We start from the raw sequence: 22682 nt of genomic DNA, 5'->3' as shown, positions 1-22682 counted from the left end.
TCCCCGTTCGCCTGAGACAGCAGGTCCGTGCGTAACGGGAGCGCGCATGGCCGTGCATACAGGAGAGGGATCATCTCCGCCAGCCACGGCGAGTTCGGCCATCTGGGTGCTGTTAGGATCAGTGTCAAACTCTGTTCTGGCTAGAGTGGGAGAGATGTGACCGAGGTGGGGAAATGCATACACGGGCACATAGGGCCATGGGCGGGCCAGTGCGTCCAAGCCGAGAGGTGCCTTCTCGTCCCATAGCGAGAACAACACAGGACAATGGGCGTTTGCGTGAGAGGGAAAGACATATACAACTGCACGGTCAAATCTCTGCCATAGCATTTCCGCAGTCTGGGGATATAGACGCCATTCCCCGTACTGTGGGTTTCCCCCTCATGGCAGATCCCCACCCGTGTTCACAATACCTGGAACATGGGTCGCGCGTAACAACAGAAAGCGGCAGCTGCTCCAGACCAACAGTCAGCGGGCTAGACAGTGGAGCTGGAGGGAGTGCACACCACCTTGGCCACTGACGTATTCTACCGCGGTCGTGTTGTCGCAACGGACTAGCACATGATGTCCCCTTAGACAGGGAAGAAAATATCTGAGAGCAATCCAAACGGTTAGTAGCTCCAGATAATTGATGTGACCTGAGTGCAGCTGGGTTGGCCATGTAGCCATTCACCATGTGTCCCACCAGAGTGCCCCCCCCCCCCCCACCCCACCCCACCCCACCCAGAGAGGGATACGTCTGTGGTCAGGACTTTCCTCATGAGAACGGTCCCGAGAGGGGATCCCTGAGTGCAAAAGTCTGCTTTCCCAAAGACACAGAGTTGCAGAGCACTCGCGTGTCACCGTGAGACAGCGATGGAGATTGCCCACGGGGCTGAGATGGAGGGATGAAACCCACCTCATAAAGCCCCTCAATCTCAACAGCCCCACTGGCAAAACCTGCGAGGCTGATGCCATCAGCCCCTGTAGTCTGAGGCACTGAAGCTGCACTCCTGAGCCCGGTTTGAACTGAGAGAGACAGACTCTGAGAGATAAGATGCGGTCCCATGATAGGCGAGCTCGCATCGAGACACAGCTCAGTCCCAAGAACGTTACATTATTTGATGAGAGAGATTGCTCTTGGGGAGGTTTACTCTGAAACTAAGAGATGACAGATGTGTCAGAACTAGCTGAGTGTCCCGCAGAACTCTGACTTTCAAATTGGCAATTATCAGCCATTCGTTTATATAAGTCAGTACTCTGATCCCTGTTAGTCTCAAAGGAGCCAGACCCGCCTCTACACAAAGACAGAACACCCGTGGACTGTGTACTCGTAGCAAACACCGAGATGGGCGAAGTGTAGATATTTCACGTGAAGGGGATAAATGCCTACATGGAATAAGGATGTGAACCAATCGTTCTGACGCACTAAACATGAAAGAGTGCTGTACAGTAAAGAAGCTAGCAAACGAGGGCAGCAAGCAAGCAGAAAAGTAGCTTATTAGCGCTGACCTTAACTCTAACCTTTCACAGCCAGCTGAGGCCAATCCAAGGATATATCCTCCAGCAGACACTTAAGTGACAAGGTCCTTGTAGTGAAATGCAAGGTCAAGGCTGAGAGCAGAGTTTTGGATGTTCACAAGAAGCAAATGTCAACTGAGGAGCAGTAGCGCTGCAGTGTCCTATATGCTCCTCCAGGAGGGCGGGGGATTTCGAACACGAGATGATGAAGGAGAACTACACTTTCCACAATATGGTGCCTCATAATAGCTTTTATGATTCAATGTTAATAAATTACCAGCTGATCATGCATCTTGCACCTTAAATGCAACTATATACATTATTACTTCACAGTACAACTGAACTATATCTCCACATTTAGAGATTACCAGATAAATAACTAATTTCACAGACAAACAAACAGTTGTGTATGAAATGTCAAACATGAGTAAACCCATTCTGCACATTATGCAAAAGATCGCTGCAAACTGCTATTAGACTTCTCTAAATATGTTTCCCTTTCAGACACAGAAGTACAAACATTTTCTGTAGAGGTACTACTTCAAAAGTAGATTAAATACAGATCTATATACAGATTAAGTGAGCTAAGGACATTGCTTTAGATACTGACAAGTGGTAATTATATTAAATATAATAATAAAATGGGGCACTCAGGATTTTGATGGGAGAGTAAACCCCATAATGGGTTGACCTTCAATAAACTGTCTATCTCCGACTTGTTTGAACCAATCCAAATGATTTGCAGATAGGAGAACATAATGATGGGCTCAAATCAGAATGTTGGCTCAGCCCATTTCAGGTTTCCGTAAAATTCACTCTCCAATTTCAGACACAGGGCAGGTGAGGCATGATATTTCTTAAAACACGAAAAGGAAAGAGATGCTTTAAATTCCAGTTCCAGCTTTAAATTTAAATTCAGTGTATCTTCGTCATTTTCCTTCCTCACAGCTCCCACAGAAAGCACCATTAGCGGGTGAAGCAAAAGCGGCATTATTGGAGCCCGCTAATAGGCACTGCTGTGTTTTCTAATGAACTCATTCAACAGTTGATACAATTCTTTTCTGTAACAAGCTAACTAATGCCACTGTGCATAGCGGTTCATTTGCATTGCTTGCTGGACAGAAAGAAATTTGACAGACTGTGCTTCGGCTAAGCCTATGAGAAGCAATTAAACAGAGCTAAATTGAGCCAACAAAGCCCAATCTACTCACAATGTTCCTGTCAGCCCAAAGCAGAGTAATCCACCTTGCTTTTACTTAATTAATTTCAGTTTTGTAGCAGAACGCCTCCTCTAGCTATTTACTTCCATGACTGCTAAACCGTTTACTTGTGTGTATGTGTGTTTCTGCAAATGATTAAAAGCTGGTCTAAATGTTTCTATGTGAACATGTGTGTGTGTATGTGTGTGTATGCATGTTTGTGTTCATGTCAGCCTGTATGTTGTATGGACAAATGGATGTGCATGCTCTTGTGCAAGTGGCTGTGCATGTATTTTTGAGAGAGCGTGTGTGTGTGTGTGTGTGTGTGTGTGTGTGTGTGTGTGCAAGCTCATTTCCCACCTCGTATGCAGGTCCAGCAGTCCTCCCGTGTATTGTGTTTTCTAAGCTCCTCCTCCGTTACATCTATCAGCCGGCCCCTGAGCCCAGTCAGGTCCCTCCCACTCTTACTGAAGCGGATCCAGTCCATCAGACTCCGACCTGGCTTCAGCGACACCTTCGCCAACACAGAGAGCATGAGGCTGATCACATGACCGTTAGGATGACCTTCATGGACCTCAGTACAGCACTTCAATCATGTGACCAACAGTTTTACTTTCAGCAGCACCTTCAGATGGAAGTCACATGCATTAAACACTGCATGGGTCATGTGACTATGAGAATGACACAGTTCCTTTCAGTGGCACCCAAGGACCACCACACAATACCCCATATGGAAGGATACATTTCAGATACTTTAATAATCTTAGCTATTTCAAATAGCAACTCAAAACATAATAGTTCTACTTACTACAACCAGCTCAATATCTGCTGTACATGGTCAATGACACAACAGAAAGTATGTGTGTTATATTCAAAATAAACAAAATAATTGGAACATTTCCGGAGGTGATCCAACCCATCCCCCACAAACCCCTAAGTGTGCAATAGACCGCAGTCATTTTTCACTGTAAAGTGATGCAACACAAAGCTTTCACCAGAATTATTTCAGCTTCCTGTACACTGTCATGTAAGAAGTCCCAGCCTGTAACAAATACTTTTGCCACCAGGGGGCCAAGTCACTATCCACTGCAGTAGCAAAATTGCATTCTATCTGGTTTTTAGCATGAACCCATACACACCAGCCAGTTACCTCCAATAGAGCTTAAGTTTGAGTACTACGTACAAGAGGTTCGTATTTCAGTATGGAGAAACTACAGCGTAAAATAAATATAGCCTACTTAAAGTTAGTGCACCATGGCAACAGTAGGACAGGTGATGGTTTCTATCAATACAGCAAAGGGCTCTGAGAAGGCATGCAATATCCTGCATTTGAGCGTGTCATGGAAATGCATGGTGCATCCTCCGGGGTATATCAGGGTGAAAACTGGATGATCAAACCAATTTTCATTACCTAAAACTTTAAAGACAAATTTTAACTATGAAATTCAACCAAAATATATAGCCTATATTTTTTAAAACACACAACCAAAAATTAATCTCAAGCATTCATTTCCCCCTGCATACCTTTGCCAGAAAGCCTTGCCGCAAACTTTTTTTTTTTCCCCCCAAGGAGCACATGTGCTACTAAGTTGAAAAATATCAGAGCACACAAATACATCCCAATTAGTAGATGTGCTCCTACACACCCCAGGAGTAAATGCTCCTAAAACGTGAGCACTGTTGAGCCCTGGTCTATCTAGGAAGCTGTGGTAGACCACATGTTGAAGATGTTCCATATTATGAGCAGCTTTTTAGCTCTGTGTCTGTATCCATCCTCTGTAGTTACGTCAAGATCAGTTCAACATAATGTACTGTACTGTCAAACTAAAGAAAAGCAGCGTAATGTAAGATGTCATGCATGTCACTATGCGAGGCAGCTAAATATTTTCAATACTGAGCATTACCAAGCTAGCCAGTCAAGTCAGTAAGCTGTCAAAATCAGTTCAGGGGAAATAACTTGTTAGCTCACCACAAATGTACACACCGTTTCACATTCTCAAATAGCTAGTCAACTTGAGCTAACTCCAAATTGTACACTTACTTTGTTTCTCCCCGACGGAGCAACTCGCTGTTGCGAGCTGGGGGCAGGAAACGACTGTGACGGGATGTTCAGCATCTTGACTTTTCTGAAACACCACCAATTTCTGAGAAATTCTAAACGATAAACTTTGAATTAGTTAACGAAACTTAAAAAGACTACTGACACAAAACCAATGACTGAAGTGTGGTAACCGTTTGTCCGTAGTGGAAATGAAACGTCGTTACGAAATTCCGCTTGTGTTGCCGAGCTAATGAAAACACGAGAACAAATACAGCTACAAAGTCAGCTAGCTAGCAAACAATTCACAAAATTACCAGAACGTGTGAATGGTGGTTGTCCAGTCAACTAGCTAGCTGACTACCCGGTAGCTAACTCACTTAACTATCTTCAAGTTCCATAATTTAGCATTTCGGCTTATGACGAATTCATAATTTATGAAAATGAATCAGCAAACTAGACAGCTTGCTATATAAACACTCTAAACACTTGCCGGCCAGATAGGCAACTCTGATTTGCAGTTAACGTTATGTATTTTCTTGCGTATAACTTCCTTGTTTTTAACATGACACAATTTAGTGCGCGTTTCTTGTCGCACATGTATGACGACACCAAAATCGAATTTAGACCGCGTTGGTAGAGGAATATCAGCTTGGCAAGAGAGGACAGCGACCTCTACTGGAATGTTTGAATGCATCGTTGGATGTTGAACAATAATAAGCTAAACCTCTGTGTATAAAAACAAGAGATTAATTCATATCTTACCTATGTGCTCTTTTTTCTATAGTACATATGAAACAACCTAAGCTTGCTTACATAAACGTTTTTGAGCAAGATTGTGGACCAGACTACCAACTCAATCAATCTGAACATGCTACCTATCATGAGGTAAAATATTACATGTGTAAAAAATAGGAGCTCTGGTTTGGACTGAACATTACTGACACCTGCTGTGAGGAAAAGTAGATGAGGCTTCTTAAGCTTTTCATGATGAATCTGGGTTTATGTTTTCCTCTGAGGTTATTCTTTTTAAAATAAACTAGAAGCAATGCATCAGCTGGGAGGCCTGTAGCTGACAGAATAGAAATTGATCAAATATTAAAACAGTTTTTTTTTTTTAAATGATGTCTATTGCCCTTGTTGTTCTGGTCTCTGTTGTCTGGGGACACTCTCTTAGTTAAGGGAATAAAGGAAAATGTGGCACTGCACAATCTTGAGGATTGACTTCCTCACACCTTAGTGACATGATTTATTTTTTCAAATAGTGGAATATTACAGTGACAAGTGTCAATGTGGATTATATTTTATTTGATCAACTTACTAAATGTCACTGTTGTATTATCTATTTTTTTTAAACTCAGCCTGATGGAAATTCACTCTAACTGAGGCTTTGGACTACTAATATTTCCAAATTTCCATATGTATTTATTAACTCATACTTATAGCATTGCATTGTGAATAGAACTATGGAAGTCCCATGAATACCAATGAAAGGTTATAACATGAAATATGGCTGAAATATTCACTGCAAAGTGCTTAACACAAAAAAAAAAAATACATTGATAAGAACCCAATGATATAGCAAGGTAAAACAAGGCAAATACAAAGCATGACTAATAAATATTTTTACACAAAAACATGCCCTATCTCCAATGTGAATATAGCCTGTAAATCATTACAATACTAATTGATTATACATATATTCCCGTTTTGTCAAACAAACCCCCCCTCCCCCAGAAGGGGTGTGAACTATGGCAAGTGACATCTCCGAACAGACAAATGGTCCAGTGCCAGCCTGATGGCTCACACTTTCGGAAAAAGCGTTCTACACACACTGCAAGGGAAACAGACCCTTCTGTACTGATACACTCTGATCGAAGGACAGATTAAAATGAATTCTGTTTGTCAATGATCATATTCTGATTCACCCTAAATACCTTAACACATTTGCAGTGTATTCTGCCTACCGATAAATTAATTATTTATCAGAATATTATATATATATATATATATATATATATATATATATATATATATATATATATATATATATATATAAAACGTACTATAATACTGTAAGTGCCACACAAGACGCTATAACCTAACAAACAGAACCCATGTCAGTTAATTTTAATAAAATAGCTTGAGGAAACTAATTGCCTTGAAATATTTGAGTTTAACTGCTTATTCCGTTCATGCATATTTAGCTCTAAATTTAACTTGAAATAAATGTGTTAAAATTGCAGGTGTCTGAGGTGTATATTATTTTTGTAAACGTAGTTCTCAGGCTACAACTTCATGTGATAACTGAAATTTCTTAATAAGTATGCCGAAAAGAAACAGTAATTTATTTTGAGTTAAAATGACTTTAGCAAATTAACTTAAAACATGTTCAATAATTTTGAAAGACATTACAACTTCTAATGTAATCCCTGGAGCATAAAGAGTGGATAATTGTCTTTTTTAATGAGCACATTCTATGTTGAATGAAGGATGGTTTACTTTCTTAAAGCCACATTACATCAGATACACATATAAAATGAGTAATCCAAATTAACTGTGAGTTTTTATAAACTAAACAAGTGCTCAGACAACTAGCACTATAATGTTCTGTGGTACATGGTTCCATTTGAAAGATGTAACACTTTGAATTGTTTTTAAATGGGTGGATCTGCAGCTAAAGTCCTTCAATATTGAAAGAGTTTTTAAAAGTTGGTGACAAGCCAAACTGGCATTGTCTTATTAATCTTAAACCCATTTTCAATAACCTCACTCAGTCAATAGATTGTTTGGAACAAAAAGCAACATACACTTGGTTCTCCAGCACCACTGTTGGGAAGCCCTGCAGTAGACCACAGGCCTCAATTATTTTTCATAAACATTTAGGCATGTGCCACCATTTGTTCGAGATTGGGAGGTGTGACTTGACCAACACTTCGCCAATTTGCGGCGCGTGGACGTGACAAATTGTTTACACGCGGACACTTCGACACGTGTGCTCTGGCAAATATATAGAAGCACACGGTCGAAGTCTGTTCACTTGCAACTGGCATCCTCTATTCTCCCTGGACTACGTTTCTCCGCAAATCGCGTCTTCTTCTTACACCATGGACAACTGTATTGTTCAGACTACATTCACAAGTGGAAATATCATGGGATACACAACCGGGCGGGCTGAGACAAACAGAAGGTACAGATTTTTTTTATATACTGACGGAATCAACCGGGCTTTGCCGTTCTATGCATGTTTACATATTCATACGCGACTGAATTCATCATTCATTCATCTGTCTTCTTTCTCCAGTCGGTCTCTTCACTTGTGGCGACCCTGGACTGTCGCAGCCCAAAAGAAACCGAGGACCGTTTCATATAAGGTAAAAGGAAATCGTGTTCATTCAAGGTTTTATATCGCATTCTTAAATATAATATAAACAAAGAGGGAAATAGCTCACACATATTTATAGTTTATAGATTATAATAGACCTAATGCTACAAGCACGTTGAGATTTACGTTAGAATATGTTATTTTCTGTCAGAATTCCTGTTAAAGAGGTCGTTCTGGTTCACATCATCAAACATAAAATGACGAAGATGGTAGCCTGAACGATACAGTTCACACGCTTCTCTGGTACCGTTAGGCCTGTATTTGTTTAAATGACAAAAAATGACATCTATTCTTTATACTTTGTAGCCCTACGCGAAGACTGATAAACATTCAAAATGTGACCGGACTTCACATCCCGTAAAGTAAGTAGACCTATCCTAATTAATGTCCACAACAGTGCGTGTGTGTGTTGCTCAAACTTTTTTCCAGTAAATGTCTGTGTCGTCATTAGACTACGACACTAATTATTAATTGGCGTGTTTGTTTGTTTGCTGTCATTGTGTATTTATGGCCTAATGTGTGATTATGATGTGTTCTAGGTTGTTTTGGCCTAAATCCAAATGCTACGACTATCTTTACCAAGACGCGGAAACGCTTCTGCGGAATTACCCGGTCCAGGCCACAATCTGCTTCTACGAAGATTCATCTAGCGACGATGACAGCGATTCGGAGGACGAAAAGGACTTGAATTAAGAACTCATACTTCCTTACCTGGATTAATTGTACATATGCCTATATTTATAAATGTGCTGTGATACCAAATACTGAACTAATATATTTGCTGCTAATTTATTTTGTAAATATTACATTGTGTCGTTTCAGTTTGACCAAACGCCAATGAACATTAAGATAAACTTGGTGTAACCGAAATGCACATAATCAAAACCTGAGAATATATTTTTGTGCGCATGTATTTGTAAATTGTTCTAATATTGTTGAAATCTATATGCATCTTTGGAGGCAAAATAAATTATTTCGAATGTCACCTTTTGTTTGGTATTTTCGTCAAAAATGGAAAGGGATGCAAAAAACCCTTTAAAAAGCTGATTCTACGAGCAATTGTCGAAAACTATTCAAGGAATTTGGGTCAAGCGTCCGTCACAGATGGTTCCGCAAGCTATAATATAGCCCATTAATAAACCTGGCCAATGAAAGCTACAAAATGTGAAATATGTTTCAAACAAATAACTTGGGGATTTACAATAAGCGTAGGCATATATATGATAAAAACATAACACCCAATGTTTGGTTCACAAGATTACAGAACAAGTGAAACATGAAGTTGCAATGCATGCCTTCTTTTATAACGCGGGTTCCATTCAGTAATAGTCGCCTGATTTAAGGTAATTTTAGGCAAATTATTTTCATATGGTACACACACATACAATTTTGAAATCCTTTGAGTTGTCCAGTGAAGCAATAAACTCACGTTCAAAAGAATATGTGTTTAGAAAGGGAGAATTTCAACACAATAATAACCGTGGGTGACGCTCAGGTGCTCTGCGGAAGTGACAGTTCTCACTTGGCCAGAAGCTTAGATAAGAACAGGCGGCTGCTGACAGCCTGGGAACTCCAAGATAATTAGGTTAATCGCATTATTGCAGACCAGATGCACACAGTCATAACAAATACAATGTAATATAAAACATCTATAGAAGTAGGCTATAAAGCATTTCCCTACTATAAATAAATAAAAATTAAAAAATTATTTTGGAAAGCTTTTTGATTATATTACACTAACAGACGTTTTAAATTGTCGAAATAAGGAGGCGAAAAAATCAATGGGCCTACCTGGAACAAAACTAGAGAAAAAAGTAGCCACAACGGTTAAGCGGTTCCCAGGTCTTTCATCATCATCATCGTCGTCGTCGTCATCATCATCATCATCATCATCATCATCATCATCATCATCCATTTCCTTTTCTTCTTTCAACATTAAGGTGCCTTGAAATGGCTAGCAACGATATATGTTTATTATGCCTTCTCAAAGAAAGGTAGCCTATCGAAAGGAGTCGTTATACAATTTCCGTACGTCCTGCAGAGGGATGCGTGCTGGCGCTTTCAAGCCTCGTGAAGATCACCAATCAACAGAAAGCTCAAATTGAACAGTTCTTATATGTTAATATTCTGTTCTGATGTAGACCTGTACAAGGTTTCCTGACAGGTCCGTTAACAGAATATATGTTAACCCTAATACCCTCTTTCATAAAAGCTGCTTAACAGACGTAGGCCTAATCGTTTTAGAAGACACGTATTTGACGCGTAACGATCAGTGTCAGCGAGTTTTCAACATAAATTAATTATTCTATTAAATTGTTTATATTTCACATCAGATCAGAAAAATAATGCAATGTACACTGATCACATCCCTCCTGGGGGAGGCTGGGGGGGGGGGGGGGGGTTGGTTGTACAAAACAGGGGAATATATGTATACACATATATTTATTACATACAATTCTTTTTTAACTTTTTTTTTTTTTTCCACCGGACAATTATAAATCCCGGAAGTCAAGACATCAAGTCAATGTATCGACGCCCTAATATACACAAATGCGTGACTGCTGGGTCGACCCTTTCCTGACCCAGCAGTTCTCAGGGTAAAGTGAGACTTTAAAGTGTAAAGGGGGACCGAGCAATGGACTAGTTGGGGTGTGAAAATACCCATTCAGTCGGAGTGTGAGTTAGCACGCGTCCTCGCCATGAGTTACGTTAACCCGACTGACTGGATTGCACCACACCTGTCCATATGTAATACCAATGTGTTTTGAAGAAGCCTATAACTACCTCACTATGTCACTATTCATTTAAAAAGTTTAAATTGCATGCTATATTCATAACTCTCGTAAAATGTCCAATAAAATGTCCCTTTTTCTGTAGTCTAAATTTAACTTTTTAATATATTGAGCCTAATTTATTTCAATTTTAACATAATTTTCTGTATAAATATGTTAGGCTTTAGTTATCAGTACTGTGTAATTATTGTATAATGATATTGTATAATAATTATAAGAACTCTTGTTGTTGTTATTGCTGCTGCTGCTGTCATGGGAAATAATACTTTTCAGTTATTACACATTTTGATACAAATTCAAGAGCACAGCAATGCTTATAAGATCAAATAACAATTTAATAGAGGAATTATCATGTTATGCATTTAGGAATACAAAAAGTCACTGTACCACGAGTGAGTATTGTTAATAGAGCTACAATTCTGCAATTCAATGCCATGCTAAAAGGAGTAAGTCATTATCATAAATAAAATTATAAACAGTTGAGTGTAACCATACCACTGGTGTAACTATTTAAAAAATAATAATCAGATGGTGAACCTTCATATCTAAACAACAGTAAGTACATGCAAGTCAGGTGAACCCTGACCTCCTACCCCTCCCCTTTTTTATTAGCTTTTACTTAGCAGCTTATAACTGACTTGGAAAATATAACACTGCATTTTCCCAATTTGTAAATGTTTGACGCAGAAATGTGTATCGTGGAATTCTGCCATATAAAACTCATGTTATCCCATGGAGTGCCCAAATCACAGAGGTGGTTTACACAACCCTGGGTTTTCAACAAGGAGTCTGCAGACCCCTGGGGGTGCTTGAAGGTACTGTAGGGTGTCCTAAGCCAGACTTCAAATGAATTTACTGTATATAGATTTTGGAAAATATTTTAAAATCTAAAACCTTTTTTTCTCCAATATAGTCCCTTTTTAATATATGATGGGGCTCACTTGGGTGCTTTTGCATTTGGCTCAGGGTTCCTCGAGCAGAAAAGGATGAAACCATAAGCAATGAATCTACAGTTCACACTTGTGCTGTGAAGCAGCCCTTTATCCAACCGTGTTGCAAGAAAACTACATTAGTGTTGATATTTACAGCATTTCGATATTACTTGGGTAATGGCTACAACCTCCAGAACTTTGGATGTCATCCTCATCAGAACTAGTTGTCAATGACGGCTTCCAACCATGAATTGATTTGTGCTAATCTAGTATTACTGTATGGGAGTTCAAGATATCTGCTGAGATGGATGTGTGCTGCCTCTTGGGTGATTTGGTGTACTGGCGTATTTCATATTCATAGCGCTAACCCTCTCCTGACCCAACCGTTCCCAGGGCAAGGTGTCATATGCTGGTGTGAACTCCTCTAGTGTGAACTGGGTGCTAGTTGAGGTGTGAAACTAATACACTTCCAATTAGCCCCCAACGGCCCCCTTTTTTGTTCCCATATATTTTTTCTATTTTTTCTTCTTCATATTTGATAAGGGTTACTAAGAAAATATATGCAAAAAAGCTCCTCGATTCTGCATTGTTTTAGAACAACCAGCACTGGAGTGCTCCCAAGTGGCTGAGTTGGTGGATGACATACAACCTACAAGTCAACCCAGTGGACCTCATGCCTATCTGACTTACTATGTGTCAGTGGCAACACCTCAGGTAAAGCTGACCTTGAGCTCCATAATATTCAGGCATTTAACAAATACATATCCACAGTGACCTACAAAATTGCTTGCAAAAAGTTTGCCAAAGAGAAGAAGTTATCAGAGTCACAGTTGAAAGGTGTACATTTACATTACCTTACCATGAAAATCATTGCCATAGAGGGAGCAAGAGGGAGACGGGATGATTAGTCAATGAATTTCAGGATATTGTGTTAAATGTAAGAAGAGTAGACCTATTCAACCCAGAATAGATGCCTACATTTTCATTTGTTGAACCAAGATGCATATGGAAATGGTTGAGTTTTCAATTTTTGGCAAAAGACAGAAAAGTGGCTATGCTCAATCAGGAGTCAGCTGCCTGCTGCCTGTGTCCTTGGTTAGTTGCTGTCGCCGAAGGCAGCAATAAGAGCTGAAGGCACCTCATATGAAAAGCATTTGGGATGTGTTCTCTAAGGTTAAGTCTGGAAGATACACCAAATTAGAGAAGCAACGTCAATCTCACATGCCTTCTAGCGACTGTTCAGTAAAACCAAATAATTGTAAGAATTGTATTGATTTAACTCATCAATGTCAGATCAGCTGAACCCATCTAACTTCACAGTTTTCTGGCTAAGCTACATTAGTTAGCTATGCGCTAGTATAGTATGGTGCACAGCTAGCATAATGCATTCTGACTCAGATTTATTACACAATTAAAGCTTAGAGTTTTTAAACATAACTACATGGAATAACAGCCAGTTATCCAGAACTGCACAAAGTTTCTTGGCAGGGTTTGATGTGAGAAAATTGGCATATTAGGTGGTAGTTTGGAAGGAAAGTAAAAGCTGGGCATTATCAGCATAGCAGTGGATGGAAAAGCCATGTGAGGATATTATTAAGGGATTTTGTGTTCAAAGAAAACAGGAGGGTCCAAGAACGGCTCCCTGGGAGGCTCTTGTGGTACGGCTGTGAAACTACAGCTACGGCACGTCAATGGAAATGCCCACTGGAAATGCAGGATGTGTGGCTGACCTGAAATTACGGAATGTCAGTGTAAACGTCAAATTAGTCTGACCAACAGCTACTTATCAATGGAAATAACTTAGGTTAATTTTTATTTACCTTTATTTAAACGAGTTGGTCAGTTGAAATCTCATTTGCATTGATGACCTGGGGAAGCCGTGTGAGGAGGAAATGTGAGTCTTTTACGAAACCCCCCCCGTGCGTTGCATTAAAGTAGATAGGCAAGCACACGGGTACCCATTCATGTAGCACGCATGACCTTTTTATTTTTATGCAAAAGATTGCGCCCTTTAATTTGAACACAACCGAAGTTTGTACGAAGAGGAAATCTTTTTTTTTTTTAAATCTATGTAACAATAAATAGGCTATGCTATATAAAATTTTATACACCGTTTGACTTCATTCTACATTTTACACATCTTTGATTGTTTAGACAATTATAATTGACTCTCTCTCTCTCCCTCTCTCTCTCTCTCTCTATTTAAGTGCTAATTATAATACAAAAACAAACGCAAAAACATTTACTGCACAGCGTAATAACTTCTCTGCGAGTGCGAGAACGCTCTCTTTTCTATTTGCGACGTGGGGGGACTTGAAATGAACTGAGATTAAAATATTTGGTTTACATAATTATGTAAAAGCAGCCCCGCTAAAGCGGAAACACTCTGGGAATATTAATGAGGCGTGAATTACCGCTATGTGGAATTTGTTTATAATGGCACGACTCAGACTGCATGTCTGTGGGTCCTCTGCTTATTATGATTGTCCACGTTGGTAATGATGTCTACAAATAACGTTTAAATGGACCTGTAACATTGTTTCACTGAGTTCACCCCCCTAAAGGCAGAGGGTTTATAATCTGTCCACGAAGGTTTTAGAAGAGCAGTCCCTTCGTTACAGCAGCAGGCGGAGCCAAGCGATTGAGTTTACTCCAGTAGCTCGGTTAACGTCAAAACTGGTAAAACACAGAACGTAAAAAAAAATTACACGCATTTTAAACGGCTCCTGCTAAAAGAATGCAAGAAGCTGTTGTTATATTTCCTTTAACGCAGGTTGTTAAACGGAAACACGGTTGTGCAAAAGCCATTAACACGGCTCTATTCATATATTAATCTACATCTCCGTCGCCAGTAGTATTGTAGTTTTAAGTGTCATCGGTATTCTTTAGATTTGTCCTAAGTCTATGGTTGCGTGGATGAAAGTGACTAAAGAATCAATGATGACCAAAGAATGGAGTGTCAATACGGTTCTTTTATTTCACCAAATAAATATTTCAATAATTGACGCAGGTAGGCTATAGCCTCAAGGTGGCAGCGTATACTCAACTATGGATTCGCATTGAGCCATTCTTTAATTGGCCAACAGGGGCCGTACAAGCCGATATTGAAACTAAACTTGCAGAATTTGCAAGAAGTAATCATTTTTACTTTCTCAACAAATCAATATTTTATACACAGTGTATATGTATTGAAGAACGCATTTGCAAGGTTTTCTTTTTTTTTTTTGTCTGCCGAGAATATGTTTAAATGCAAAGTGCATGTGTATCCTTGATTGTTTTATGTTATTCACACCAGTTAGACTAGGTGGGTAAGAAGAGAATAAACTGAATAATTATATAACATTATGGCAATCTATGGTCTTACTTTTATAGCAGCAGTGGTGGTGATGTTACTGTATCTGTAATAAAGTGGGCTTCTTTATTCAGACTGAGTTAGAATAATGTGTCTGTATCTCTACTGTATGTGTGAGAGAAAGAAAATGAAAACAATGAAGAGAGTGTGTGAGAGCAGGTGAATGAGAGTGAGTGTTGTTTTTAAGAGAGACAGAAGGAGGAGGAGGAGGAGGAGAAGGAGGAGAGAGAGAGAAGAAAGACAGGCTCGGGGCCAGGGGGTGGGGAGGAGGGCACTGGCAGAAAAGAGGTGGAGGTGTGTGCTAAAGGCTGCTTGTTTACTGGTGGTCATGTGGTCTTTATCAAGCACATGCGGTCTATCTTTATCTATTATGTATGTCTCTAAAAAGATTTAAATTCTATGCATAACCGGATATATTTTGCTCATAACTCACCGTTTAGAGAAGTAGGGAGATACCAGTTGTTTTTTGGTAAGACAGGGTCTGGTGTTTTCCACAAGTCTGTGAATCTGAGCATTTTCGTTACTAAGCCTACCTCTGTATACAGTCAACCGAGCCTGTCGCTTCATCCATCTGTGAAATTCTACATTACAATCATTCCACAGCATCGAGGCACCGAATTGTGCTGCTACGTAAGCTGCATGTAAATATCATCCCCCGTATCCCTGCCAGAAATTTATGGACTGCAAAAAAAAAAAAAACATTTCCACTTTATTTTTGTTTTTACTATAATCTCCCCTTGCCTACACCAACCCCCCTCTCCCTCTCTCTCTCTCTCGCTCTCTCTCTCTCTCTCTCCCGCTCTCTCCATCTCTATCTCTGTTCAACCAGATCTGAGTGCTGAGCAGATAATTACAATTTCAAAACCATTTGCCAGATCATTACCAGTTAATCCCCTATTTCATCTGATAAGTCACGCGTCTGATTTAACATGGTGTCGGACAGAACTGGGTATTTTTTACATTCTGGCGTCGGTCACCTTCTGGGCCAAAGGGGGCCAAGAGGCTAAGCCTGAAGCACCAGCTGAGAACCAGCATCCTCTAGCTAGTGGTCTTTCAGAGAGAGAGAGAGAGAAAGAGAGAGAGAGCAAAATGTAAAGAAAAACAACTAGAATGGCTCTCTTAGCTAGAAGCCAGTGGCATCAATATCATAAAGGCTGGAGCTATGATCTTCAATCAAAATGTGGTTCTTATCTACAAAACTTTGCAGTAGTACTACAGCAACAGAAAACAATGACATGGGCATTATTTTATTCATTTGAAAAATATACATAATTTCTCATCTTATTTTAAGAATTAGAATAAAATAGAGCCGTCTGATGACTGTACACCTGTTACACATTTAGCTTCTTCTGTTTGGTTCAGGGTCTTGTGGTTGGGCTGAACAACATCTGAAGGTTGTTTGAGCGATCACCTGAATGCATACAACAATCTTTAGCAAAGGCCCTACAGTGGGCAGACTAGTGGACATCTATCTGGTTTTATGTCTTTCTTCCTTTATTGCCATTTTTTCTTTCTCTTCTTCCTCATTTAAGTGAGGCTAACTGCCTATGGGGAGCATTCAGTTAAATGTGGAATAGCATTCTGTCACTACCATTTGTACATCCTCCTCTTTTCTCTGTTAATTCATTTCAGTGATGATTTACCAGAGCTGTACAGCCAAGACTTATGCAATGCGTATACAAATATGAAATGTCTAGCTGCATTATTGCTTTATTATTTCAGTTAATTTCAGAACGTTTGAATGCTATAAAATACAAATTGGTAGATATTCCTTAAGTAAAGCACACACATTTGTGACAGAACAACATATGGTAATAACAGAAAACATGCAATGTTTAGTTAGGTTTATCTCTCTCTGTCTCTCTCCCTCTCTTCTCTCTCTCCAGTGATAGCGGGGATTATGTCCATTGCGGCCACTTGGGTGTTCATTTGTCATGTCCAATCAATGAAGAGGATTTACATTCCCAGCGGTCTTTTCAATGGGACAGGGGAAGAGGGGCCACCAATGGGCATCACACCAGAGTCAGAAACATTTTAACTAAAGTGTACAGCTGTCTTCTGGGGCAGGGCTGCACATGACACCTTACAGGAGATATACGCTGCTACACCCACAACCTAACAAAAATGTTCACAGTATCAAGAAGAAAAAAAAAATTATTATAATTATTATTTCTTTTTTTTTTTTTAAATACAAGCACCAGACCAGTTACCCAGTAATGTTAGTAACTATCTGCAGTTAAATTATGACCAAGCCCTCATTAATTTATTCTGTTTATGTAATCATACAGTAGGTCTGGTTAGAGCTTCTGTCACATCTTTTTATGTGTGTTTTACCAACACAAACACACACTCAATTCCCAGTTCTCCCAGAGTAACCCTGAAAGGCTGGTAGTGGGGAATCAATTGGGATCTACTGACACATCTTTTTCCACATTGTAACAAAAAAAAAAAAAAAAAAAAAACAAGAGGATATGTCAGAACATCAGCTAAGTGATGTCACTGAGGCGCTTTCTCCATTTACAGGGCTGGTTAAAAAACCAGCCCTTTCACATGTAAACACAAGGAATCAATTGCAGCATCACTTGCACTCAGTATACCAATACCAGGGCTAATGGGAAAACCTGAGCAAAGAGAGGGTCTTCGATTGCCAGTCCTCTCTTGAGGTGGTGAATTTGTAAACAAATTCTGTGGTGAGACAATCTGGCCAACAAGTATTTTGCATTCATCATAGTACATATCAGTATTGTGGCCATTTCATACAATGCATACATACAGTGCCCTCAAAAGTAAGGTCATGGCAATGTTAAATTTGTTATTTTTGCTATATACTTAAGGCATTTGGTTTTGAGGTTAAAAGATTAATATATAGGCAAAGAACAGACACTTTATTTCATGTTATTTACATGCATGTTTTACCATTTTGCAGGTTTCTGTGATGAGTACCCCCATTTTCAGCTGTGCTGAAGTTAAATGAAAAGCTGACAGTTTTTATTTTACCCTAATATTTCTTGTTTCATTCATCAAATTTAATGTGCTGGTGTGCAGAGACAAAACAACAAAAATTGTGTCACTGTCCAGATCCTTACAGACTGTGTGTCACTGTCCCAGTACTTTTTGAATCTGTGGACCCTAATAGAATATGACAATATGGTAAGGAAAGGAAACCTGAGGAAAGTTTTGGTTTGTGGAGAAGCAGTCTGCAGATTGAAAAGGTTTCAGAAAAATTCAGAGGTACTCATCTCTGAATGCTTTCTGGACATGCTCTGCAGTCCGGTGTAATAGGGCCAAGAACAAATCAGAGACTGGACAGGCTACGTTTTAAACATTGAAAAAACTCTGAATTGTATACATGGTGTCAGTCAATAAACTTGTATGCTGGTATAGTACATTAGGTAACGTGTGGAGTGAGCGGTCAACAGCACAAGCAACCGACCATTCTGGTGTTGACACCAGATACCATGTACATCCACCTGTAACGAGACGATGTTATTTCAGTGTTTATCTTACCATCTGTCAGAAGCTAAATATAAAAATATAGTACACACTGTCTGAAATTGAATATACTAGCATTGCTATTTTGATTGATTTAATTCTGTTTGGATCCCTATTAGCTGATGCCAAGTCATCAGCTGTTCTATGAGCATAACAGGGCTGGTATATGAATGTTACAGGGTAGACTGTACTGCATTGCCATGCACAACAGGGTCCTTAGTCTGAATTTGTAGGGGCCCAAGGTTGTATATATTTTCACAGAATATAGGCACTGACTAACAGAAGCAGTCAGCATTCATGATGTCTCTTGCATTGCTACAGAAACACTGAAACACTTATAAGTATATAAGGGGAGGGGGGTCTGTATTAATCATCAGAGTGACAATGCCTTTTTGTGGATTCTTACACAGTCACTTTTGCAGTTCTGTTCTATTCATTCCATTCTAATTCATTTTCCCTGAGAGTGAGTGTGACTGTACAGTATTAACTGTATGGTACTATATTTTAAAAACATAATTTCTGCATGTGTCTCCTTGCAGATTTGCAGCCTCATGGGGTATTTGTGCTGAAAATGATGTTGTTTAAGCAAGGTTCTCCTGACCTTTTCACCTATTTGAGAAAGATCCCACCCCAGAAATACCAGGGGTTCAGCCCAAAAGCGGCAGAGAGGACCGTGGTGCCATTCCTCCAGAAGCCATAAATCAGTGGGCAGCCAACCAGCCAGCCTTTGACCAATGACTCAATCGATCAGCTTCTACAGCTTCTGCTTCCATTTTATGTTTTTTTTTCCCTCTGTGTGCATGTTTAATGGAGACAGGACCATGGTGGTGGGCAGGGTGGCAGGCTCATTCATCAGACTGGGCGGAACAAAACGAAGAATGTGTTGAGGTGGGGGGGTGGTGATCGTGGGGTGGGGTGCCGTCGCCGTCACCAGCCGGTAATTCGGCACAGAGGGCCTCGTCCGTCTTGTTAGGCCATGAGTCAAAGAGGAATGTCCAGCTTCGGGATTCACAGTGAGCGAGTGTGTGTTGAGTGAATGTAAGTGTGCAATGTCTGTGTGTGTGTGTGTGTATGTGTGTATGTGAGTGTGTGTGCGTGTGTGTGTGTGCGTGTGTTTGTGTGTGTGTATGTATGTGAGTGTGTGCGTGTGTGTCTGTGTGAGTGTGTGTGTGTGTGTGTGAGTGTGTGTGTGTGTTTTGGGGTTGGTGTGTCCTCCGGGAAGACACCCGGTCAGACTAAACCAACAGTGGTGAACCCCCCACCTCCCAGGGTTTACTACCCCTCAGTGCGGAGGTCCTCCACTGTCAGTCAGGGTTTGCCAAAGTAATAAAACAGACATATAGGGGTGTGAGGACCGACTCCGCTGGGGATCCAGATGTGCAGTAAAAACGTCCCAGAAGATTGAATTTGGGCCGATCACACACAGTCGTCCACCCCAGAGAGCTGCAGGAACAGAACTGCACTCACCTGAAAAAGACTTTGCTGCTTCAGTGGCTTTTTATATCTCACACAGGAACTGTGTCCTGGCACCACTGCAGCAGCGGCTACACTGATACCTTCAGAGCGTTATTCAACTCTGCACGCAAGTGTGAACACATGTACGTGCACACACACTCATGCACACACACGTACACACACGCGCGCACACACACACTCACACGCGTGTACTAATTCATACACGTGCACCTTCACGCACGCGCGTGCGGACAGAGGCGCACACCTCCCCACCCCTGGCACACGTATCTGTGAGATGAGCCTGCAGGCCTGTTGAATAAACAGTTATTTTTGCTGTAATCCCTCCAAAGCTCCTCCTGCCACCGCGGGGGTACTGAGACGAGGGCCGTCCCTCACAGCCTCACTGCTGCCATCTCACACCCCTCCCTCCTCCTATTGATCTCCACTCTAATGTGGCTAATTTCCCCATCCTGTGGAGCCACCTGTGTGTGTGCGTGTGTGTGTGTGTGTGTGTGTAAATGTATATGTGTGTGTGAGAGAGAGAGGCAGTGTGTGTGCGCGTGTGTATGTGTGAGTGAGAGAGAGAGGCAGTGTGTGTGTGTGTGTGTGTGTGTGAGAGAGAGAGAGAGAGAGGCAGTGTGTGTGTGTGTGTGTGTGTGTGTGTGTGTGTGTGTGTGTGTGAGTGAGAGAGAGAGAGAGGCAGTGTGTGTGTGTGTGTGTGTGTGTGTCAGAGAGAATAGCAACGTGTGTGTGTGTGAAAGAGAGAGAGACAGACAGAGAGAGAGATTGTGTAAGTGTGTGTATGTGTGTGTGTGTGAAAGAGAGAGAGACAGACAGAGAGAGAGAGATTGTGTAAGTGTGTGTATGTGTGTGTGAGAGAGAGACAGACAGAGAGAGAGAGAGATTGTGTAAGTGTGTGTATGTGTGTGAGTGAATGTCTGTGGGGTTTGGGTGGGCACAGTGCTTTTCATGCATGTCATTATTTCATTAGAATCCAGCCCACACACAGTTCCTCTTCTGCAGGATACTAATCAGGTTGCTGGGGGGTTCAGAAAATACATTTTGAATCAACATATTCAGATAAAAGCTCTGCCTGAACGGATATGGATTTATTTTTTTCCCTTTTTTCATAGTGGAGAATTGGAAATCAATGATGATTGGCTGCTATTTAAAACACAGACATTTTATCTGAGAGTAGTTCCATTAAAAGCTCATAAGGAGGAAAACGACGGATTTGGTATTCAGAGACAGTCTGGTGCTGATGGGAGGGGGGAGTTAGTCTGGGTATTGAAGGATCCAGACAACAGCTGTGTGTAATGACAACTCGCTCTTGATCATGAATATGAGTCCTCCAATGTCCCAGAATGCTGTATGTCCCCCAACACAAATATAAAAGACAGGGAATCTCTGAGTCTCTCAGCAACAGTCTACAGTGCCACAGTCAGGAGTTAACTGGTCATATCATGATTCTCTTGACTGGTGCTTCAACTAAAAGTGTCACCCAGTGGTCCCCAATAATGTCATTTTTATCATTGAAATCTTGTTATCGATCTATTTTGTGGGGAGGCGTATAGCCATTTTGCGTACTAAGTGCTGCATATTACACACAATGAGATTTTAAGATGCATTCAAATAAAGTGCTAACCATTATCAAATCTGAATATTTTCCTGTCAGAATATTTTAACAGCATTTTGATCTTGCTACAGTTCTTGCTACATGGTACAGTTATTACATGTTCTTACCCAGTTACCCTAACCCTATATGTTGTTGCCCTTATGTTGCCCTTAGGAGGAAATAGAGGCAAGACACATGGGGGGCCGGAGTGGGGCGTCAGTACATTACTGAGTAGCTGCAGTTTGATACTCAAAGTCTCCACAAAAAAGGTCAACGCATTTTTCTTGACAGTGCACGAGGGCTTTTTACCAGTAGATGGTGAATCTTTAACAATGTCTCTGCCAAACACAATCCCCACTGCGTACTAAGCAGAACTATATTTTTTGTAAATGGATTCACTTTAAACACACACGCACACACACAACACACTCACAGTATCTGCTTAATTATTCTAAAGAATTTAAGGAAAAGATATAGGAATATATCCACTCTACAAATGAAATAAAGTGCAGGGATTTACATATGCCTTATTTACCCCCATTATTCGACTATTATGGAGATTATATGTGTGCATTAACGAAATACAGTTTGGTCCATTCGTTCTTTTCAGTCCCATCTGTCCTTAGTCTAAATTACAGAGACATCAGTTATAAAACTAGATTTCACATAGTATTGACATTAAATTAGAATTTGCTGTCATCTTTAGTCAGGCATAATGACCTAGAATCTTCTCCCTTTAATGTTAAAGGGCAACACCAATTAGCATAGTGTGGAGTCTGCATTGATGCTGAAAAGATCGTGAATGCACACCGACAGCTGCAATCAGGAATCCTGCCTTAATAATTAATTATGATTATCATCATTTTCAGCTGTTGCTGAGAACCATCAAATCATTTTCAGTGGGGGAAAAGATCAAGTCTAATTC

The 22682-nt window shown here is 40.5% G+C and overlaps 2 protein-coding genes across 3 annotated transcripts in view; one reads left to right on the top strand and one right to left on the bottom strand.

Moving 5' to 3' along the window:
* LOC118237500 (cytochrome b5 reductase 4) overlaps positions 1 to 5325 on the bottom strand; it is a 28784-nt gene extending 23459 nt beyond the window's left edge. Inside the window, exons 1-3 of one of the 2 annotated variants that reach the window (XM_035436267.1) lie at positions 5052 to 5325; positions 4738 to 4850; positions 3057 to 3210 (exon numbers count right to left, since the gene is read on the bottom strand). In XM_035436267.1, coding sequence (XP_035292158.1) covers positions 3057 to 3210; positions 4738 to 4812 — 229 coding nt within the window. In that variant the 5' untranslated portion in view covers positions 4813 to 4850; positions 5052 to 5325. The remainder of the gene's footprint in view (positions 1 to 3056; positions 3211 to 4737; positions 4851 to 5051) is intronic. The other variant, XM_035436276.1, reaches the window with a different exon arrangement.
* Positions 5326 to 7788: 2463 nt separating this feature from the next.
* On the top strand, positions 7789 to 9064 carry ripply2 (ripply transcriptional repressor 2). Its single transcript, XM_035436290.1, has 4 exons — positions 7789 to 7924; positions 8039 to 8108; positions 8426 to 8481; positions 8659 to 9064. The coding sequence occupies exons 1-4, from the start codon at positions 7842 to 7844 to the stop codon at positions 8810 to 8812; spliced, it is 363 nt and encodes a 120-aa protein (XP_035292181.1). The 5' UTR covers positions 7789 to 7841; the 3' UTR covers positions 8813 to 9064.
* Positions 9065 to 22682: the final 13618 nt, after the last annotated feature.

The sequence above is a fragment of the Anguilla anguilla genome, chromosome 1 (assembly GCF_013347855.1).
Source record: "Anguilla anguilla isolate fAngAng1 chromosome 1, fAngAng1.pri, whole genome shotgun sequence".
Taxonomy (NCBI): Eukaryota; Metazoa; Chordata; class Actinopteri; order Anguilliformes; family Anguillidae; genus Anguilla; species Anguilla anguilla.
Note: the sequence above shows the minus strand (reverse complement) of the source record. Positions and strands in the feature narration are given on the sequence as shown.